Source organism: Salvelinus namaycush, chromosome 42, assembly GCF_016432855.1.
Source record: "Salvelinus namaycush isolate Seneca chromosome 42, SaNama_1.0, whole genome shotgun sequence".
NCBI classification, from domain to species: Eukaryota; Metazoa; Chordata; class Actinopteri; order Salmoniformes; family Salmonidae; genus Salvelinus; species Salvelinus namaycush.
The window spans coordinates 17,029,591-17,051,139 of record NC_052348.1 but is presented as its reverse complement, the minus strand read 5'-3'; the positions used below and the strand labels follow the sequence as shown (position 1 = coordinate 17,051,139).

At 43.5% G+C, this 21,549-nt stretch overlaps 1 protein-coding gene across 1 annotated transcript; it reads right to left on the bottom strand.

The window, feature by feature from the left end:
• Positions 1-28: 28 nt before the first annotated feature.
• LOC120034670 (phosphatidylcholine:ceramide cholinephosphotransferase 2-like) lies at positions 29-21,301 on the bottom strand. Its single transcript, XM_038981269.1, has 6 exons — positions 21,244-21,301; positions 7,476-8,083; positions 6,936-7,053; positions 4,657-4,810; positions 3,728-3,894; positions 29-864 (listed from the first exon to the last, which is right to left on the bottom strand). The coding sequence occupies exons 2-6, from the start codon at positions 7,928-7,930 to the stop codon at positions 679-681; spliced, it is 1,080 nt and encodes a 359-aa protein (XP_038837197.1). The 5' UTR covers positions 7,931-8,083; positions 21,244-21,301; the 3' UTR covers positions 29-678.
• Between the last annotated feature and the right edge of the window lie 248 nt (positions 21,302-21,549).

Below are 21,549 nucleotides of genomic sequence, written 5' to 3'. Positions count from 1 at the left end.
TTGTATCTGCACTTTGATTGGACAAAACTGAAGTCAACGTGTTCTTTTTTTATTATGAAGGTATAAATTATGGTACATTAGGACACACAATCATATGAGACTAAAGACTAAATGCACATTGAATGCAAATTAATATAAAACATTGAAAACAAACATCTTCAAGTTTGCAATTTAAAATTGCATGCATTTGTATTTAAAGGCACATTTTGGAAAATATATATTTTTAAAGTACTTAATATTCATTAAATCAAATTGATGTAAACGTAATAAGGTATAGCTCTATAAAATGCAATTTTTCTATTGGAGTTTTGTGTAAAGCTGCAAGCCAGTGGCAAAGCGCTGCATGACATCGCAACATGTTGACTTCAGTTGAGTTTGTTACAGTAACATTCACAAGAATAAAGAACATTTTCAAATAAACTGACCTCATAAATAAGATACATTGTAGTGGTGAAGTACACAAGGACCCAATGTATGTGGATTATGTTATTCTTCTCACATACTTTCCCTATATGACCATTTCCTCACAAACTTCAACTATCCTTCACATAATACTTTAAAATCACATAATAGACCATAAATACTGCATGAATACAAAATAGGTTGGGGTGTTCAAAGCAACACTGGTGGTGAATGCCTGGTGAACAAGATCCTGAACTGGGGTGGAGCCCCTACTCTCTACTCCTCCCGCAGGCTCTGCACTGCACTGTACTTCTTACAGGAATTCTTAAGGCAGGCAGGGGGCCAGGTGATTGGCCAGCAGAAGGAGCAGGGCACCTGGGTCTGCACGTTCCTCTCAAAGAAGTTGAACACGGGGTTCCACCAGGTGTTGGTGAGGTAGTTGTTGGGCGAGCACCGCAGGGCCTGTCAACAAAAACAACAGACAACTTAAACGTGAGCATTACATCATAGAAGTCCTCTTCATCGCTGGTACTGATACCACCACCAACACATGGTCGTGTGTCCAGATATCCAAGGTACTACATCAGGAAGAGGAGTGTGGAGGACCAGTTCAATGGAACCTAAAGAGAACTCCTTGTTGTAGCATGATGTAGTACAGTACCCAATCATAATGCTATGTGTAACATATCCAGTGTCCTGTTTCCCAATGCTCGTTGCTTTGTAATAATGTTTTCCATGTCATTTGTACCCGTTCACACCACAGAGAGGGTGCAGTTGGAGATCAATGCAGTGGTGGGCCCAGACAGGGTTCCGTCTCTCACTGATAAAGGCAGCCTGCCGTTCACGGAGGCCACCATCCTGGAGGTGCAGAGGTTGACTGTGGTGGTCAGTTAAGAACAAATTCTTATTTACTATGACGGCCTACCCCAGCTAAACCCAGACGATGTTGGGCCAATTGTGCGCCGCCCTATGGGACTCCAAATCACGGCCGGATGTGATACAGCCTGGAATCGAACCAGGGACTGTAGTGCCGCCTCTTGCACTGAAATGCAGTGCCTTAGACCGCTGCACCACTCGGGAGCATTAGCACAACAAACAAAGACAAGGAAGAGCCTTACTGAAGAATAAATAGTCCTCTTTTTAATTTTTTTGTCTTTTAGCAGATGCTCTTATCAAGAGCGACTTACAGGAGCATTTAGGGTTAAGTGCCTTGCACAAAGGGCACATCAACAGATTTCACCTAGTCAGCTAGGGAATGGAACCACCAACCTTTCAGTTACTGGCCCAACCTCTTAACCGCTAGGGTACTACCCAGCCAAAAACAATTGTAAACTTTTGCATAAACATCTATCAATAGTAGTAATATGGATATGTAGAACATCTCATTTTGTGCAATTCAATAATCAATGAAATTGTAGACAGTCACGCAATTGACACAACTACAAGGGAAGGAGCTGTAATAGTAAATGTCAGGCCCTATTATGATGTCAGTCTTAGTTTTGTCCAGCAGAGGGAGGAACACCATGCCAACACATTATAGCACTTCTATAACCTCTACATTGTGATGACACTGCTATCAAACAAACGTTCACACTTGTAATTCACAGAACTATGGGAGGTTTACACAACATTTCCCTGAAACATTAAGGTCATTACGTTAACATTAGGTTAATCATTATGTAAACATGCAGAAAGCGGTCGTCTTTTGAGGTGAATCTCACAGGGTGGGTAGAGCCATCTATCATCATGATCCTAGCCAGGCCTAATGGATGAGGATGAGGGTGTACTCTGATTCGTGTAAACACTGTGGTAGGTGGTTCAGAAGAGTGTGTGAGTGCTTCTGGCATTGCACGCGCACACACAAACACACGTACAGCTAACCTTGTGGGGACACACAATTCAGTCCCATTCGAAATCCTATTTTCCCTAACCCGTACTCTTACCCTAAACCTAGCTCATAACCCTAAAACTACCCTAGCTCCTAACCCAAACCCTTAATGAAATTCTAACCCTAACACTAATTCAAACCTTAACCCTAAACCCCCTAGAAATAGCATTTGACCTCGTGGGGACTAACAACATGTCCCCAGTTGGTCAAATTATTGTTTTTTACTATTCTTGTGAGGACTTTTGGTTTGTAACTATTTCTTATCGGTCTATTAACTAATTTACCACCTGGTGATTGCACCAGGCAGGCCAAAACTACACCCCACAACAATTTCAGCCTGCCTTTTCAAACAGCTCTTACATTACAATGGCATTATCATAATTTCACATATTATTCCAACCTCTGTGGCACAATATATTTAAAACACAGATAAATCAAGTTTGAGACTGCACTGGGCCTTTTAAACTGCTGTATTGTCAGTATGTTCTTGCACATCCACCAAGAGGTTGCAGAGAAAGCAGGAGAGATTGAACAAGCTGCTTGTCAAAAAGGGACACTTTTTGTACTTTGTCTCATTCTCACTGGTGGGTGTAATTCAATTCATCTTGTAAAGAAGATTCTAAAGCAGCAGTTTTCTGCTCTGACCTGACGAGATCCAGAGCCTGCTGGTTTTCTGTTCCACCTGATAATTAATTGCACACACCCGGTGTCCCAGGTCTAAATCAGCCCCTGATTTTTGGGGAACAATGAAAAAAATGCAGTGGAGCTGGCTTTGAGGTCCAGTTGAGTTTGAAGGTTCTGAAGACTGGTAAGCAGTTTCTGCTGGATAGTATCAGTCCATCTGCAGTATCATCAAGAATCTACTTTATCATCTCTGTCCATCTGCTGTATTATCTATCTGCTTCTACTACATGACAGTATCATGTCACCTGGATGTTGGCCATGGTGTGGTACCACCAGAACAGAAACGATTACTCTATCTAGATCACAGAGGTCGGTGGCACCTTAATTGGGGAGGACGGGCTCGTGGTAATGGCTTTAGCGGAATAGGTGATCTAGAATAGGGGATTCCATTTGTTCCGTTCCAGCCATTATTATGAGCCGTCCTCCCCTCAGCAGCCTCCACTGATCAATATCTCACCTGGATGACCAGAAGAGGACGTGTCATTTATTTTGAAGATGTTTCATGGTCATACACACCAGATAGGTGCAGTGAAATGTGTTGTTTTACAGGGTCAGCCAAAGTAGTACAGCGCCACTGGAGCAAATTAGGGTTAAATGGCTTGTTTAAGGACACAGACAGATTTTCACATTGGCTATTCCAACCAGCAACCTTTCAGTTACCGGCCAACCCCTCTTAACCCCTAGGCTACCTGCAACCCCAGTACTATATCTAGTATCAGCATCATTGTAGATTGTACAGTATCAGCATGTCACCTGGACGTTGGCCATGGTGTGGTACCACCAGAAGAGGCGTGAGGTGATGAAGTAGGCTACCACCACATCCACACTGTAGTGTTCGTGGGCCACCAGAATACACACCACTCCCACAGCAGCCAGCAGCCAGCACATCAGGTGGTACCACCAGAACGTCCGCGGGGAGTCTGGACGAGACAAAACACACACAGGAGGTTCTTTCATTTCATTAACCTGGTCAATGTTAAATGGTCAATGTTAAGTGGATGGCAATATAAACATATGAGTCTGGAGGAGAGGGGGGGGGGGGGGGGGGAGACAGACACACACAGGGGGTTGTGTATGTCGTCAGTAAGGTCAGACGTTGCATCCTCTTGAACAAGTCCCACACAGGAGGGAAGGTAATAGATCAGGGCTGTCAAACTCATTCCATGGAGGGCCTTCTTCCAATTAAGACCTAGACAACCAGGTGAGGGGGGTGTTCCTTACTAATTAGTGACAAGAGAGAAGTGAAAACCCACAGACAGCCCCTTAGAATGAGTTTGACACGTGTAATAGTGCAGGGTTTCCCAAACTCGGTCCTGGGCCCCGCTTGGGGGACCGTTTTGTTTTTTTCCCTAGCACTACACAGCTGGTTCAAATGATCTAAGCTTGATGATGAGTTGGTTATTGAAGGGGGGGGGGGGGGGGGGGGGCAGGGCAGGGTTTGGGAAACACTGTAATAGAGGATCAGGCCACACCTGGAAAATGTCCCTCCATCAACAAGATGTATATCTGCCCGGTAACATTACTACATAATCCAGGAAATGTTCAGAGATCATGATGCCGTAGCTATGGGACCTTGTTTGACCTAACAGATAATCTAACCTAGATGAGAATATGATATACTTGTTAGTTATCAATAATTAACAGTATTTAGATGTGTGTGTGATATTTTATCCAGTACTCACACTCTTTAATAAACAGGTAGGTGAGGGTGAGCATGACGGTGTGTCCGCTGTAGAGGAAGTCACCACACATGAGGTGGGAGCCGGTGATGGACAGACCGCCGCCGGAGATCAACGTCAGCACACGCTGCATCTTAGCGTGAGAGTCTCCATACAGCTGAGAGAGAGATGGAGGGAGAGATAGGAGGGAGAGAGAGAGAAAGAGGGGGGGTGAGAGAGAAAGAGGTAGGAGAGAGAGATTAGCTTGACAGACAATACAAGCAGCTTCAGTTACAGGAATAAAGAACATTATACAAAACGTCATTGTAACACAAACAATGTTCCCGTGTGGCTCAGTTGGTAGAGCATGGCACTTGCAATGCCAGGGTTGTGGGTTTGATTCCCACGGGGGACCAGTACAAACAAAATATTAAACAGTATGAACTCGCTACCGTAAATCGCTCTGGACAAGTGCATCTGCTAAATTACGTACAGTTGAAGTCGGAAGTTTACATACACTTAGGTTTGTCATTAAAACAGTTAGAACATCTACTTTAAACAGCTTGGAAAATTCCAGAAAATGATGTCATGGCTTTAGAAGAGTCTGATAGGCTAATTGACATAATTTGAGTCAATTGGAGGTGTACCTGTGGATGTATTTCAAGGCCTACCTTCGAACTCAGTGCCTTTTTGCTTGACATCATGCGAAAGTCAAAAGAAATCAGCCAAGACCTCAGAAAAAAATGGTAGACCTCCACAAGTCTGGTTAATCCTTGGGAGAAATTTCCAAACGCCTCAAGGTACCACGTTCATCTGTACAAACAATAGTACGCAAGTTTAAACACCATGGGATCACGCAGCTGTCATACCGTTCATGAAGGAGACGTGTTCTGTCTCCTAAAGATGAACGTACTTTTGTGTGAAAAGTGCAAATCAATCCCAGAACAACAGCAAAGGACCTTGTGAAGATGCTGGAGGACACCAGTACAAAAGTATCTATATCCACAGTAAAACCAGTCCTATATCGACATAACCTGAAAGGCCGCTCAGCAAGGAGGAAGCAACTGCTCCAAAACTGCCGTAAAAAAAGCCAGACTGCGGTTTGCAACTGCACATAGGGACAAAGATCGTACTTTATGGAGAAATGTCCTCTGGTCTGATGAAACAAAAATAGAACTGTTTGGCCATATTGACCATCGTTATGTTTGGAGGGAAAAGGGGGATGCTTGCAAGCCGAAGAACACCATCCCAATGTTAAAGCATGGGGGTGGCAGCATCATGTTGTGGGGGTGCTTTGCTGCAGGAGGGACTGGTGCACTTCACAAAATAGATGGCATCATGAGGGAGGAAAATTATGTGGATATATTGAAGCAACATCTCAAGACATCAGTCAGGAAGTTAAAACTTGGTTGCAAATGGGTATTCCAAATGGACAATGATCACAAGCAAACTTCCAAAGTTGTGGCAAAATCGCTTAAGGACAACAAAGTCAAGATATTGTAGTGGCCATCACAAAGCCCTGACCTCAATCCTATAGAAAATGTGTGGGCAGAACTGAAAAAGCGTGTGCGAGCAAGGAGGCCTACAAACCTGACTCAGTTACACCAGCTCTGTCAGGAGGAATGGGTCAAAATTCACCCAACTTATTGTGGGAAGCTTGTGGAAGGCTACCCGAAATGTTTGACCCAAGTTAAACAATTTAAAAGGCAATGCTATCAAATACTAATTGAGTGTATGTAAACTTCTGACCCACTGGGAATGTGATGAAAGAAATAAAAGCTGAAATAAATCATTCTCTCTACTATTATTCTGACATTTCACATTCTTAAAATAAAGTGGTTATCCTAACTAACCTAAGACAGGGAATTGTTATTAGGATTAAATGTCAGGAATTGTGAAAAACTGAGTTTAAATGTATTTGGCTAAGGTGTATGTAAACTTCCGACTTCAATTGTAAATGTTTGGAAGTGTTAATATGAGCCTGTGTTAATGGATAGAATTGTACCTATCCAATGAAATTGCATTTAAACTCGCCAGTGTCGTCATCTTTCTCCCATCAGATCACTGTACCACAATACCCAGAAAACCTCGATTCCCTGGGGCATATATTTCCGATCGAACTCAAGACCGGATGCGATAACGTTTATGTCTCCAGGGTTCGAATCCAAAATGGCTTTTTTATGAGCAGCTATTGAGCATGGCTGGCAGATCGATATGAGTTCTGGAGGGAGCCAGGATGAGAACACTGCAGGACGTGGTTCACATGCCACAGCTGACACACACACACACACACACACACACACCTTGGGGGCACAAGTGAAGTGATTGCCGGGTACAGGAAGGGTTGTGATGTACATGGTGACGCAGCGGTACAGGTAGAGGGTGCCAATCAGGAAGAAGAACCTCCGACCTGCAATCGACCTGGAAACAAACACACAAAGGGAAAATAAATGATGTCATCAAACAGGCCACTGTTAAAAGGGCTGTGGAACATTTCTCTTGGACATAGAACAGTGGAGGCTGCTGAGGGGAGGACGGCTCATAATAATGTCTGGAACGGAGCCAATGGAATGGCTTCCAACCATGTGTTCGATGTATATGATACCATTCCACCTATTCCGCTCCAGCCATTACCACGAGCCCGTCCTCCCCAATTAACGTGCCACCAACCTCCTGTGACATAATAATAATGAAAATGTCATGTTCAGCATACCGTAGCACTTCATATAGCCTACAATCACGGTCTTATACTGTTAAACCTGAATGTTGTATAGTCTGGTTAGAATTTCACATACATGGGGATAGCCTTTGACACAGATATCCCAAGATAACCGTTCTCTTACTTGTATCTGAGGAAAAGCCACTGTATAACCCAGATTCCCACCAGGAGCATGCCGTTGATCTCGGTGACCGTGAACGCCCACTTCACCCGGTCGATGTAGTCAAAGAACTTATCGGGCAGTGGCGGGCTGTTCTCCTTCTCCGGGACCCTCTCGTGGACGACCGTGATGACCACGGTGGTCAGGACCAGGTTGAAGATGGCGTAGAAGAACGCGATGGCTGTCTTCCACCACTCCGTGGGCAACCGGTTGCCCTTGGCGTCAGGCAGCGAGATTTTGACGTAGTCCCTGTGGTGCCCGATGACCTTGCGTAGGCATCGTTTCGTGTCCTCCGGAGTGTTTTGCCCGTGTTTGGGGCAGTTGGCGTTGGGGAGGGCCCCAAAGACACTGGCGAGGACCCCGCTCTCACCATCCATGCCCGGGTCCAGATGGGATGCAGTCGGGTCCACGAGCGCCATGGTCCAACACTGTCTACTGTCCACACACCAATGAAGAGCTCTCTGGTTCACCCAAAGTCAGCTAGTGCCTCTGAGGGCCCTGGATAAATAGGAATTAGTCCTTGTTGTTGGGCCTACTGTATTTGGTTTGACTGAGGCAAAGATGTCTTCCCCCTGAAGAAGAACAAGAGGTTAGGATTTCAGTTTCATTTTGGTTCAAAAGGTGTTTACTGTGTGCTTGTTTCCTGCAGGAGAAAGCAGAAAGGAGACACTGGAGAGACTTGAGCCGTAATGGAAGGATGGAATGCCTATCTGTGGGTAATCACTGGCTAATGTTCCCTCATTGTCTTCAATTTGGCTGGAGACAGACATGTCTGTTGGAAACTCATGACAACCTCTTCTCATTCTTCAGTTAACAAGATGCCGTACAGTAAACTAATATCCACCACCATTACATTAGCAAAAGAACAGTTGTAAACTGAGATACTAATTAATAATACCAGATGTCAAGGAAGTCATCATTGCGAAATGCTAGTAGGCTACAGATGTAGGATCTTAATCTGATCACTCTGTTGCAGGAGAACGTTCCTGCAATGCAGGACATTTAAAATGTGTAGTGTATTTGAGGTTTAAAATGGCTTCTGAAATTTGTAATTTCCCATTTGAAATTTCAGACTTGATTCTCCCCATCAAAAAAATGTATCAAAACCTACAAACATTTCCATTAAATATAATCCACATAATAATTCAAATTTCCTGTTGGTGCAGGATTATCTTCCTGCTATATCCTGCTATATATTAAAAGTAATTTCCTCGCCATCTTAAATAAGCATGCCCCTTTCAAAAAATGTAGAACTAAGAACAGACCAACAGCTCCGCACGCCTCGCAGCTACTTGCCCGAGCCTCCCCAGCTTCTCCTTCACCCAAATCGCAGATGTTCTGAAATAGCTGCAAAACCTGGACCCGTACAAATCAGCTGGGCTAGACAATCTGGACCCTCTCTTTCTAAAACTATCCGCCGCCATTGTTGCAACCCCTATTACCAGTCTGTTCAACCTCTCATTTCGTCCGAGATCCCTAAAGATTGGAAAGCTGCCGCGGTCATCCCCCTCTTCACAGGGGGTGACACTCTAGACCCAAACTGTTACAGATCTACATCCATCCTGCCCTGCCTTTCCAAAGTCTTTGAAAGCCAAGTTAATAAACAGATCACTGACCATTTCGAATCCCACCGTACCTTCTCCGTTGTGCAATCCGGTTTCCGAGCTGGTCACGGGTGCACCTCAGCCACGCTCAAGGTACTAAACGATATCATAACAGCCATCGATAAAAGACAGTACTGTGCAGCCGTCTTCATCGACCTGGCCAAGGATTTCGACTCTGTCAATCACCGTATTCTTATTGGCAGACTCAATAGCCGTGGCTTCTCAAATGACTGCCTCACCTGGTTCACCAACTACTTCGCAGATAGAGTTAAGTGTGTAAAATCAGAGGGACTGTTGTCCGGACCTCTGGCAGTCTCTATGGGGGTACCACAGGGTTCAATTCTCGGGCCGACTCTTTACTCTGTATATATCAACGATGTCGCTCTTGCTGCTGGTGACTCCCTGATCCACCTCTACGCAGACGACACCATTCTGTATACATCTGACCCTTCTTTGGACACTGTTAAATAACCTCCAAACGAGCTTCAATGCCATACAACACTCCTTCCGTGACCTCCAACTGCTCTTAAACGCTAGCAAAACCAAATGCATGCTTCAACCGTTCGCTGCCCGCACCCACCCACCCGACTAGCATCACTACTCTGGACGGTTCTGACCTAGAATACGTGGACAACTACAAATACCTAGGTGTCTGGCTAGACTGTAAACTCTCCTTCCAGACTCATATTAAACATCACCAATCCAAAATCGGCTTTCAATTTCGCAACAAAGCCTCCTTCACTCACGCCGCCAAACTTACCCTAGTAAAACTGACTATCCTACCAATCCTCGACTTCGGCGATGTCATCTACAAAACAGCTTCCAATACTCTACTCTGGATGCAGTCTATCACAGTGCCATCCGTTTACCACTGCGACCTGTATACCACCCACCACTGCGACCTGTATGCTCTAGTCGGCTGGACCTCGATACATATTCGTCGCCAGACCCACTGGCTCCAGGTCATCTACAAGTCTATGCTAGGTTAAGCTCCGCCTTATCTCAGCTCACTGGTCACGATAACAACACCCACCCGTAGCACGCGCTCCAGCAGGTATATCTCACTGGTCATCCCCAAAGCCAACACCTCTTTTGGCCGCCTTTCCTTCCAGTTCTCTGCTGCCAGTGACTGGAACGAATTGCAAAAATCGCTGAAGCTGGAGACTTACATTTCCCTCACTAACTTTAAACATCAGCTATCTGAGCAGCTAACCGATCGCTGCAGCTGTACATAGTCCATCTGTAAATAGCCCACCCACCCAATCTACCTACCTCATCCCCATATTGTTTTTATTTACTTTGCTGCTCTTTTGCACACCAGTATCACTACTTACACACCATCATCTGCTCATCTATCACTCCAGTGTTAATCTGCTAAATTGTAATTACTTTGCTACCATGGCCTATTTATTGCCATACCTCCTCATGCCATTTGCACACACTGTATATAGACTTTCTTTTTTTTCTATTGTGTTATTGACTGCACACTTGTTTATTCCATGTGTAACTCTGTGTTGTTGTTTCTGTCGCACTGCTTTGCTTTATCTTGGCCAGGTCGCAGTTGTAAATGAGAACTTGTTCTCAACTAGCCTACCTGGTTAAATAAAGATGAAATAAAATAAAATATCAAATCCTATATCTGTATGTTCCTTTCATTGCTAACTCTTCAACTATCAGCTCCTGTCCTGTGATTTAAATACCAAATTTCTTGCCCAAAAAACCTGCCAACCTTCCAGGCAAAAAAAAACGAATTGTCGTTTCTCAAAATAGTCCAGGGATGATGCCAGAACCAAAATAGTAATCACTTCCCCAAAAGTTTCGGGAATGTAGCCTAAGCAAGGCTGCTGGTTTGCTTTAATGCAACAGAACACATGAAAAGCCATGGCTCCATAATGATGATTTAGGATTAGGATGATGATGAGCAGGGAGGTGGTGGAAACTTCAAGATGGTGACTTTAATTCCACTACTCTTTATATTTAGGATTGGGATGATGATGAGCAGGGAGGTGGTGGAAACTTCAAGATGGTGACTTTGATTCCACTACTCTTTATATTTAGGATTAGCAAATGAAGGAGATAGAGTTTACTGTACTAGTCATTCCTGGCTGTATCAGCTTAAATGTTCCTTTGATCAAAATGCTCTTTGTGGTGTTTACAACTGCAGGCTACTCTAGGGTGTTGACGGGAGTGTTTATTTGAACCTTTTGCAGTTGGATATTTCCCAGAAGCACTGGCTCATTTACTCTTTGAAGGCTCTTATTTTGGGGACTCTGACAATTGCACCAGACAGCTTTCTTTCTCTTTCTGTCCTCCCCTGCCTGAGATTATATCCCCAGCCTCCTCTCCTCTCTATATCCCCAGCCTCCTCTCCTCTCTATATCCCCAGCCTCCTCTCCTCTCTATATCCCCAGCCGCCAGGGGCGGTCCAAATGCAGGCTTCACATGTATAGACTATATGTTCTGCAAGACTTCCTCAAGTAGTTACAGTGTAGAAGCTGCTCACTGTACACCATGTCACTTGGCTTGTGTCGTCCACCTTGCATGGATGTTAGGAGATACAGGAAATGGCGATTGTTTGGGAGATGCATGTAGTACATCTGTATGTAGTTGCTGTATGAAGTGTGCTGGCTGGACAGACTGTCACTGTACTGTAGGCTAGGTCTGAGACTTGAGAGAGCAGAGAGAGAGAGAGAGAGAATAGGTAGAGCGAGAGAGATAGAGGGAAGAATTAGAGAGGAAGAGGGAAAAAAGAGCAAGAGAGGAGAGGTAGAGAGAGATAATAGGTAGAGAGGAGGAGGAGGTAAACAAAGAGAGAGAAGAGGGAAGGAGAGACAGAGGGAGGTAGACATAGATGGGTAGAGAGAGAGAGGGAAAGAGAATAGGTAGAGAGAGGTAGACAGATGGGAGGAGAGAGAGAGAGAGAGAGAGAGAGAGAGGGGTGTCTGTGGAATGCCGTAGAACCTATGGACTCTCTCATAAAGGGAGGACACCAATCAGAGGGGCTTTGTCCCGATACACAAGAACACACAATCCCATTGTACCAGCTGCCAATCCAGGTAAAAGACACACACACACTCTACACCATGCATGCACACATGTTCAAACACACACAATGCATAGACACATTACACCGACTGCACTGTACTTTGAGGTTTCTTTGAGCTAAGAAAAGAGAGCCCAGCCCATTGCTTACCCAGCTTTCAAAGCGAGGGCATCTGGCTTGATTGAAGAGTCCTAAGCTAAGTATAACCTCTGACTCCAAGGCCTACTACAAATGAAATCTTCAGCCAGGGGGTGGATGGATGACTGAGACCACAGAGTTGGTATCCTCTATCACAGATACAGATGACAGTCTTAGTATAGGGAGGCTCCAGTGTACCGGCGAGATTCACACGGCCAAAGAGCAAAGTGTGTGTGTGTGTGTGTAACCTGAGACTGACTGAAACCTGTCGACAGACACACCTCTCCTGCGTCACATTCCTCCAGGTGCACAAACACACACACACTGAGAGCAAGGGGTCGCCTTCTGAAATTCAAAGTACATTTTTCTCTGTTGTCTTTAATTATTAGAGAAAGTGTTATTGCAACCACATGCTTAAACTCTCAAAAAGTGAACAACTGTAGCTACAAAAATAAAGAATTGTTCATTTGATGTGGGAGTAATAGATAGTTTACTGTCAACTTTCCAGAGGTGGACAAACTAGCCAAAACAAAGGACCATGACTTACCTAAAGCCACAGGTCCGTTGACTAGCGGTTTCCATTAGCGCGCCAGAATAAAGCACAGATTCTTGGACACAGGACCATGAGTTTATTTGGGACTGAGCCTTTTCTCTTGTTTGTTTTGTGTTGAAGGGGACATGAGGTTTGAGGAGTTAAACCCTGGTGCCAGGTCCTTACTAACTAGTGTGTATATACCTGGGATTGATTTAGTGACTCAAATGGGGTGATTATAATGGTTGGTTTATAACATGTTTCCAAGTTGAGTTGTTTATTGAAACTGAATTTAAATGCAGGCTTCACATGTATAGACTACATGTTGAAACTGAATTTAAATGCAGGCTTCACATGTATAGACTACATGTTGAAACTGAATTTAAATGCAGGCTTCACATGTATAGACTACATGTTGAAACTGAATTTAAATGCAGGCTTCACATGTATAGACTACATGTTGAAACTGAATTTAAATGCAGGCTTCACATGTATAGACTACATGTTGAAACTGAATTTAAATGCAGGCTTCACATGTATAGACTACATGTTGAAACTGAATTTAAATGCAGGCTTCACATGTATAGACTACATGTTGAAACTGAATTTAAATGCAGGCTTCACATGTATATACTACATGTTGAAACTGAATTTAAATGCAGGCTTCACATGTATAGACTACATGTTGAAACTGAATTTAAATGCAGGCTTCACATGTATAGACTACATGTTAAAACTGAATTTAAATGCAGGCTTCACATGTATAGACTACATGTTAAAACTGAATTTAAATGCAGGCTTCACATGTATAGACTACATGTTAAAACTGAATTTAAATGCAGGCTTCACATGTATAGACTACATGTTAAAACTGAATTTAAATGCAGGCTTCACATGTATAGACTACATGTTAAAACTGAATTTAAATGCAGGCTTCACATGTATAGACTACATGTTAAAACTGAATTTAAATGCAGGCTTCACATGTATAGACTACATGTTGAAACTGAATTTAAATGCAGGCTTCACATGTATAGACTACATGTTAAAACTGAATTTAAATGCAGGCTTCACATGTATAGACTATATGTTCAAACTGAATTTAAATGCAGGCTTCACCTGTATAGACTACATGTTAAAACTGAATTTAAATGCAGGCTTCACATGTATAGACTACATGTTGAAACTGAATTTAAATGCAGGCTTCACATGTATAGACTACATGTTAAAACTGAATTTAAATGCAGGCTTCACATGTATAGACTACATGTTGAAACTGAATTTAAATGCAGGCTTCACCTGTATAGACTACATGTTGAAACTGAATTTAAATGCAGGCTTCACATGTATAGACTATATGTTAAAACTGAATTTAAATGCAGGCTTCACCTGTATAGACTACATGTTAAAACTGAATTTAAATGCAGGCTTCACCTGTATAGACTACATGTTAAAACTGAATTTAAATGCAGGCTTCACATGTATAGACTATATGTTCTGCAATACTGCCTCAAGTAGTTACAGTGTAGAAGCTGCTCACTGTACACCATGTCACTTGGCTTGTGTCGTCCACCTTGCATGGATGTTAGGAGATACAGGAAATAGAGGAATAATAATTCAGAACTTTACCTTGTGTTTATTCTTAAATTAAAGGAATAGATTGTGTTGTTTCAGATACTGTGGAGGCATGTTATATTTCCTTAGGTGGACCATATTCTTAGAGGTATTTTACCCACTAGGTGGAAGCACTGCACTATTTCACTATTTCTGTCCTTGAACTGTTCTTGTCTATTAAATGTTCTGTATTATGTCATGTTTCATGTGTACCCCACGAAGAGTAGCTGATACTTTTGCAATGGCTAATGGGGATCCTAATAAAATACCAAATGGTTAGGCCAACACAGTCCACATGCTGCCTATCTACCCACCCTAGATACAATTTCCAAACTGATATGAACAGGTCCCTCAGAAGAGAGGGCTACTCACGGAATTTGAATAGCAAAGTAGAGTACTTTGCACCTGACCTAAAATAGGGTGCATCCTGGTTTTCTAGTGTACTGTTTAAACAACTGTACGGTGGTGTCAAAATTTTGCCTTAAGCAGATTGACCCAACAGTACAAAACATGGTTTCATTCACTGGGGAAAATCACCCCAACAGCAACACTGAAGGAGAAAATAATTAAGTAATAAGGCCCGAGGGGGGAGTGGTATATGAGCAATATACCACGGCTAAGAGCTGTTCTTAGGCACGACGCAACACAGAGTGGTATAGTAAAAAGAAAGAGAACACAACACAGCATGGTATAGTATTCCACTATTCCAATACAGGAGACATGAACCAAAAAGGATGCCAGTAAAATGCACTTTAAATGGGGCTAATCTCTGCCTGTTCTTGCTCTCTACCTCTCTTCAGTTAATGATGTGAGGGCACTTCAGGAATGGCCTTTTTCTATTCTCCTGCACTTCAAAAGCTTCTGCCGCCTTTTAAAAGGTGCAAGTGCATCTCCAGCTTCCAAAATGCATCTTATACTGAACAAAAATATAAATGCAACACGTGAAGTGTTGAGCAGAATTATTTTGAACCTTTATTTAACTAGTCAAGTCAGTTAAGATCAAATTCTTATTTTCAATGACAGCCTACCGGGGAACAGTGGGTTAACTGCCTTGTTCAGGAGCAGAACAACAGATTTTTACCTTGTCAGCTCAGGGATTTGATCTTGCAACCTTTCGATTACTAGTCCAATGCTCTAACTACTAGGCTACCTGTCGCCCCGAGATCCCAGAAATGTTCCATGCGCACAAAAAGCTTACTTCTCTCAAAAATGTTTCTACAAATTTGTATTTCAACCCTGTTCTTAGTGAGCATTTCTTATTTGCAAAGATAATCCATCCACCTGACAGGTGTGGCATATCATAAAGCTGATTAAACATTACACAGGTGCACCTTGTGCTGGGGACAATACAATGTCACTCTAAAATGTGCAGTTTTGTCACACAACACATGTATCAAGGTTTGAGGGAGTGTGCAATTGGCATGCTGACTGCAAGAATGTCTACCAGAGCTGTTGCCAGATAATTTAATGTTCATTTCTGTACCATAAGTCGCCGCCTCCAATGCCATTTTAGAGAATTTGGCAGTATGTCCAACCGGCCTCACAACCACAGACCATGTGTATGGCGTCGTATAGGCGAGCAGTTTGCTGATGTCAACATTGTGAACAAAGTGGCGGTGGGGTTACGGTATGGACAGGCATAAGCTACGGACAACGAACACAATTGTGTTTTATAGATGGCAATTTGAATGCACAGAGATACCGTGACGAGATCCTGAGGCCCATTGTCGTGCCATTCATCCGCCGCCATCACCTCACGTTTCAGCATGATAATGCATGGCCCCATGTCGCAAGAATCTGTACACAATTCCTGGAAGCCGAAAATGTCCCTGTTCTTCCATGGCCTGTCTACTCACCAGACATGTCACCCATTGAGCATGTTTGGGATGCTCTGGATTGACGTGTACGACAACGTGTTCCACTTCCTGCCAATATCCAGCAACTTCGCACAGCCATTGACGAGGAGTAGGACGACATTCCACGGGTCACCACAATCAGCTCGTTTCGGATGGAACACCACCTTCCTGACTCACAGATGTTTCGCTTTCTCTTATGTAACAAACTTCTGAGAGGATGTCTGTAAACCAATAACTACGGTCCTGACTGTTGCTCTCTGAACAAAGCTCTATTAGGAACTATATCAGTAAATTATTTAGACAAGCAAGCACATCAAAGGCAACATGTCCTTATCAAGAAGCCTTCTCTGTCTCCTCTCCTTCTGTAGCGCTGAGGCCAACACTCAATGTTTTGATGCTTCACTCAAGGCTATCAATCAATGGCAGGTCCCTCAATGCTCTCTCAAGGTTACAGACAGTGCAGAGAGCATCATACGGGCTAAAATATGCTACAGGGCTTCTATGAGTAAGTAAAGGTGTGGATAATTTAAGTCTATAATTTCTTTCTATTCGTATTTACTGTAACTAATATTTTTCAGATGAGATTGGAGATATTTATTTCCAATGGTGTCCTCCGCATGACTGTACTGTGTAATGACCTGCAGCTCAACAGATAGCCTCTCCACCAGGCTAGTGTTCCACTGGTCCTCCCAGCTGTGTGCACAGCACAGCCTGTTTTTCCACCAGTCCCTACTTCTGCACCCAGTTCTCTCTCTGAGTCTACAGGGATGGGTGGTGATGGGAAAACTGGCAGCCAAACCTATCCCACATGCTCACAGACTGAGTAATGGATGGCACTCCACTCTCCCTGTGTTAGCTATACTAGCTATTTCTAGAGGAGTCACCCCAGTTGCCATGAAAGCTGTATTTTACTCTAGAGGAGTCGTGAAACTGCGGCCACCATTTTGGGCCCCACATAATGACATGTTACATGATAGCTGTCCAGTTATTTTGTCAGATTCACCATCAAAGGGAGGGTTAAAAATAAAGCAGAGTCACTACCAGAAGTGACTCAGCCCTGTGGCGATCAGAGCTCATCCAAAATCCTATTTTCCCTAACCTTAACCCCTAACCTTAACCCTAAAACTATACCTAACCCTCAACGTAACCCCTAACACCATGTGTATGTGACAAATAACATTTGATTTGAACACTAACCTTAATTCTAACCCTAATTGTAACCCTAACCACCCCTAAAATAGCATTTTTCCTTGTGGGGAGTGGCAAAATGTCTCGACTTGAGGATAGTTAAACACACACACACACACAGCTACTGCTTCTGCTCCCACAGAGAAAAAACATACACTATTCAAGAGCTTTGCAGTTTAGTTTAGAAATGTTTGGAAAGCAATCACATCATATTTGAGGAGACATTTTATGGGGAGCCCTAAGTGGACTATGATGCTAAATGCAGCTTTGAAAATATGGATGTATGTTTATGTGAGAGCAGTTAATTATGCATTTTTAGACAGTGGTTTACATACACTGTGAAGGCTTTATGGCACAGCACACACTGGTGGAATGAATGATGGCAAGTCCCATCACATAGGTCAGGATTCAGTGTATGTCCTTTCCCACTGTCCAATCAATGCAGTTGATTTAAATAAAGTTCAGTCAGTGAATAGATAAACGCACAGTAATCAATATGAGGTACTGCCTAACAGAGGAATATTGACATATCGTTGTCTGCTAATAAGACCTTTTTAGAGGCACATTTACTTTGCTTTCTTCAAATTTCTTAGATTTTAGCTCTTTATCTTTGAGTCTTCTTCTTATTGCAGTGATCGCTCTCTTTCTCCGATACCTCTCCTTCTCACTCAACAAGAGGGGCAACAGCATTGGAAGGTCGGCCGATTTAAATCCGTTTACCAAATTTTTACCAGCATGTCACATGTGCAACCAGAGGAAACAAATCCTAGACCACCTTTACTCCACAAATAGAGACGCATGCAAAGCTCTCCCCCGCCCTCCATTTGGCAAATCTTACCATAATTCTATCCTTATGATTCCTGCTTACCGGCAAAAACTAAAGCAGGAAATACCAGTGACTCACTCAATACGGAAAGGGTCAGATGACGAGGATGCTACACTACAGGACTGTTTTGCTAGCACAGACTGGAATATGTTCCAGGATTCATCCAATGGCATTGAGGAGTTCCCCACCTCAGTCATCGGCTTCATCAATACGTCCATTGATAACGTTGTTCCCACAGTGACTGTACATAAGAAAACCAAACATGTTTTAAGCAGACCACCATAGTCCCTGTGCCCAAGGGAGCAAAGGTAACCTGCCTAAATGATTACCTCCCCGTGGCAATCACGTCCGTAGCCATGAAGTGCTTTGAAAGGCTGATCATGGCTCACATCAACAGCATCCTCACGGGCACCCTAGACCCACTCCAATTCGCATACCGCCCCAACAGATCCACAGATGATGCAATCTCAATTGCACTCCACACTGCCCTTTCCCACCTGGACAAAAGGAACACCTACGTGAGAATGCGGTTCATCGACTACATCTCAGCGTTCAACACCATAGTTCCCATGAAGTTCATCACTAAGCTAAGGACTCTGGGACTAAACACCTCCCTTTGCAACTGGATCCTGGACTTCCTGATGGGCCGCCCCTGGGTGGTAAGAGTAGGTAACAACACGCATGCCACGCTGATCCTTAAGACTGGGGCCCCTCAGGGGTGTGTACTTAGTCCCCTTCTGTACTCCCTGTTTACCCGTGACTGCATGGCCAAACACAACTCCAACACCATTAAGTTTGCTGACGACACAACAGCGGTAGGCCTGATCACAGACAATGATGAGACGGCCTATAGGGAGGACGTCAGAGAACTGGCAGTGTGGTGCCAGGACAACAACCTCTCCCTCAATGTGAGCAAAACAAAGGAGCTGATCGTGGACTACAGGAAAAGGCGGGCCGAACAGGCCCCCATTAATATTGACGGGGCAGAAGTGGAGCAGGTCGAGAGTTTCAAGTTCCTTGGTGTCCACATCACCAACGAACTATCATGGTCCAAACATACCAAGACAGTCGTGAAGAGGGCACGACAAAACCTTTTCGCCCTCAGGAGACAGAAAAGATTTGGCATGGGTCCCCAGATCCTCTAAAGGTTCTACAGCTGCACCATCGAGAGCATCCTGACCGGTTGCATCACCGTCTGGTATGGCAACTGCTCGTTATCTGAACGTAAGGCGCTACAGAGGGTAATGCATACGGCCCAGTACATCACTGGAGCCAAGATTCCTACTGTCCAGGACCTATATACTAGGCGGTGTCAGAGGAAAGCCCATAAAATTGTCAGAGACTCCAGTCACCAAAGTTAGACTGTTTTCTCTGTTACCGCACAGCAAGCTGTACCGGAGTGCCAAGTCTAGGTCCAAAAGGGTCCTCAACAGCTTCTACCCCCAAGCCATAAGACTGCTGAACAATTATTAAAATGGCCACCAGACTATTTTTATTGACCACCCCTCTGTACACTGCTGCAACTCGTTGTTTATTATCTATGCATAGTCACTTCACCCCTACCTACATGTACAAATTACTTCAACTAACCGGTACCACCTGTATATAGCCTCGTTATTGTTATTGTGTTACTTTTTATTATGATTATTTACTTTAGTCTATTTGGTAAATATTTTCTTAACTCTTCTTCAACTGCACTGTCAGTTAAGGGCTTGTAAGGAAGCATTTCATGGTAAGGTCTACGCTGTATTCGGCGCATGTGACAAATAAAGTTTGATTTGATTAGCATTGTAAACAAGTTCAAGCCTGTCTTCCATCAAGACATAGGACCAAATAACATGTGCATGTTCCTACTCTTTTACATGGAAAAATAATTCACCAACAGCACATAGCAGTAACTTTAACCTTTAGAAGACCAACATGGGCAGGTCTCTGGTCGGCTGAAACCACTCTGTTACACCCTGGTGGCTTAGCCACACATGGGTGGGTGCCTGGTGGATAATTTCAGGGTATGGAGACTGCCTGGGCTCCAGGATTACAGGGCGGGCGCCGCGGCGGGGGTGTGTCTGTGTGCTGAGTAGCAGGTCTCCACATTTAACATTACTTTTCAGGAACAGCCCTGGGTAGTTAGTAGGACACAGCCCCCTCCCCCCCACCTTCATTTACCACCATGTTCTAAAAGGGGCACCAGGGTGAGGTGAGGGTTCTGCCATGGAAATAGTAATTTTAATTTTAAGGGTTCCATGAGCTGTTCTGTCTAATGTAACTCAATGGAAGGCCATTTCCAGACTTTCATAGACCTGCTGCAATTGGAAATGGGCCGGTATTGGATTCATGTAATGTAATTAGACGAAGAAACATTTGAACATCTACTGTAGCCTACATCATTGGCTTGTACATTACACGTATTCTATTCAAATACTGTATAGTTAGCATAGTTTAGACGTTCAAAAAGAACATATCACCTGTAGAAGTGTGCCTTATCTACAGTATTTCCTGTCCCACGTCATGCTGCCAATGAATGATAACGAACCTGTTCTCTTGGCCCTAATAAAGTATCTTCACATGACATCATCATTTCGTGCACAATATTAGGCTAGTATTCTTTCCCCACTGAGGCATCTTTGCTTGCTTATTTAATATTGGGAAAGATCATGTTTGAATTTGGAAACTAGGCTATTTGGAACTGTCCATGACTATAGGCTACACAGTGAATGAAAGAAAAACGTATTTTGTTGTCGAACTACAATGACGTGACCTACTGGCAACATAACATAAATTGGCGATACCAACCTAGATCACAATAATTATCTTCACAGGTTGTAATATTCATTCCATATAATGCAATTCACTCTAGGCTATTTAGTAGCCTAGCATACGTGCATTTGGTTATAATTCATTTTATATAGAGCAAATCGTTTATCAACCTACCTGTCTTGCTTGGGATCCTCTCCAGTTGTGCGCCTTGTTCTTTCAGCGTTCAAACTCCTAATGTTTACATGGCTGGAATGAACTCTGCCTTTGAGCGTGCGCTCCTCCCATACGCAAACATACAGTGGTCCAACCCCCCTCTCTTTATTACTGTACAGCCTAGCCTACAGTCAGTTGCAGAAACTGTCGCCAAAAACATCACTTATTTACGTACCTGCCCACTCCTTTGTAGAAAGATTATTTAATAGTTTCCCCTGACCAGAGGTAATAGACATGATAAAGCAACCTTCCAATACCCACCCATTC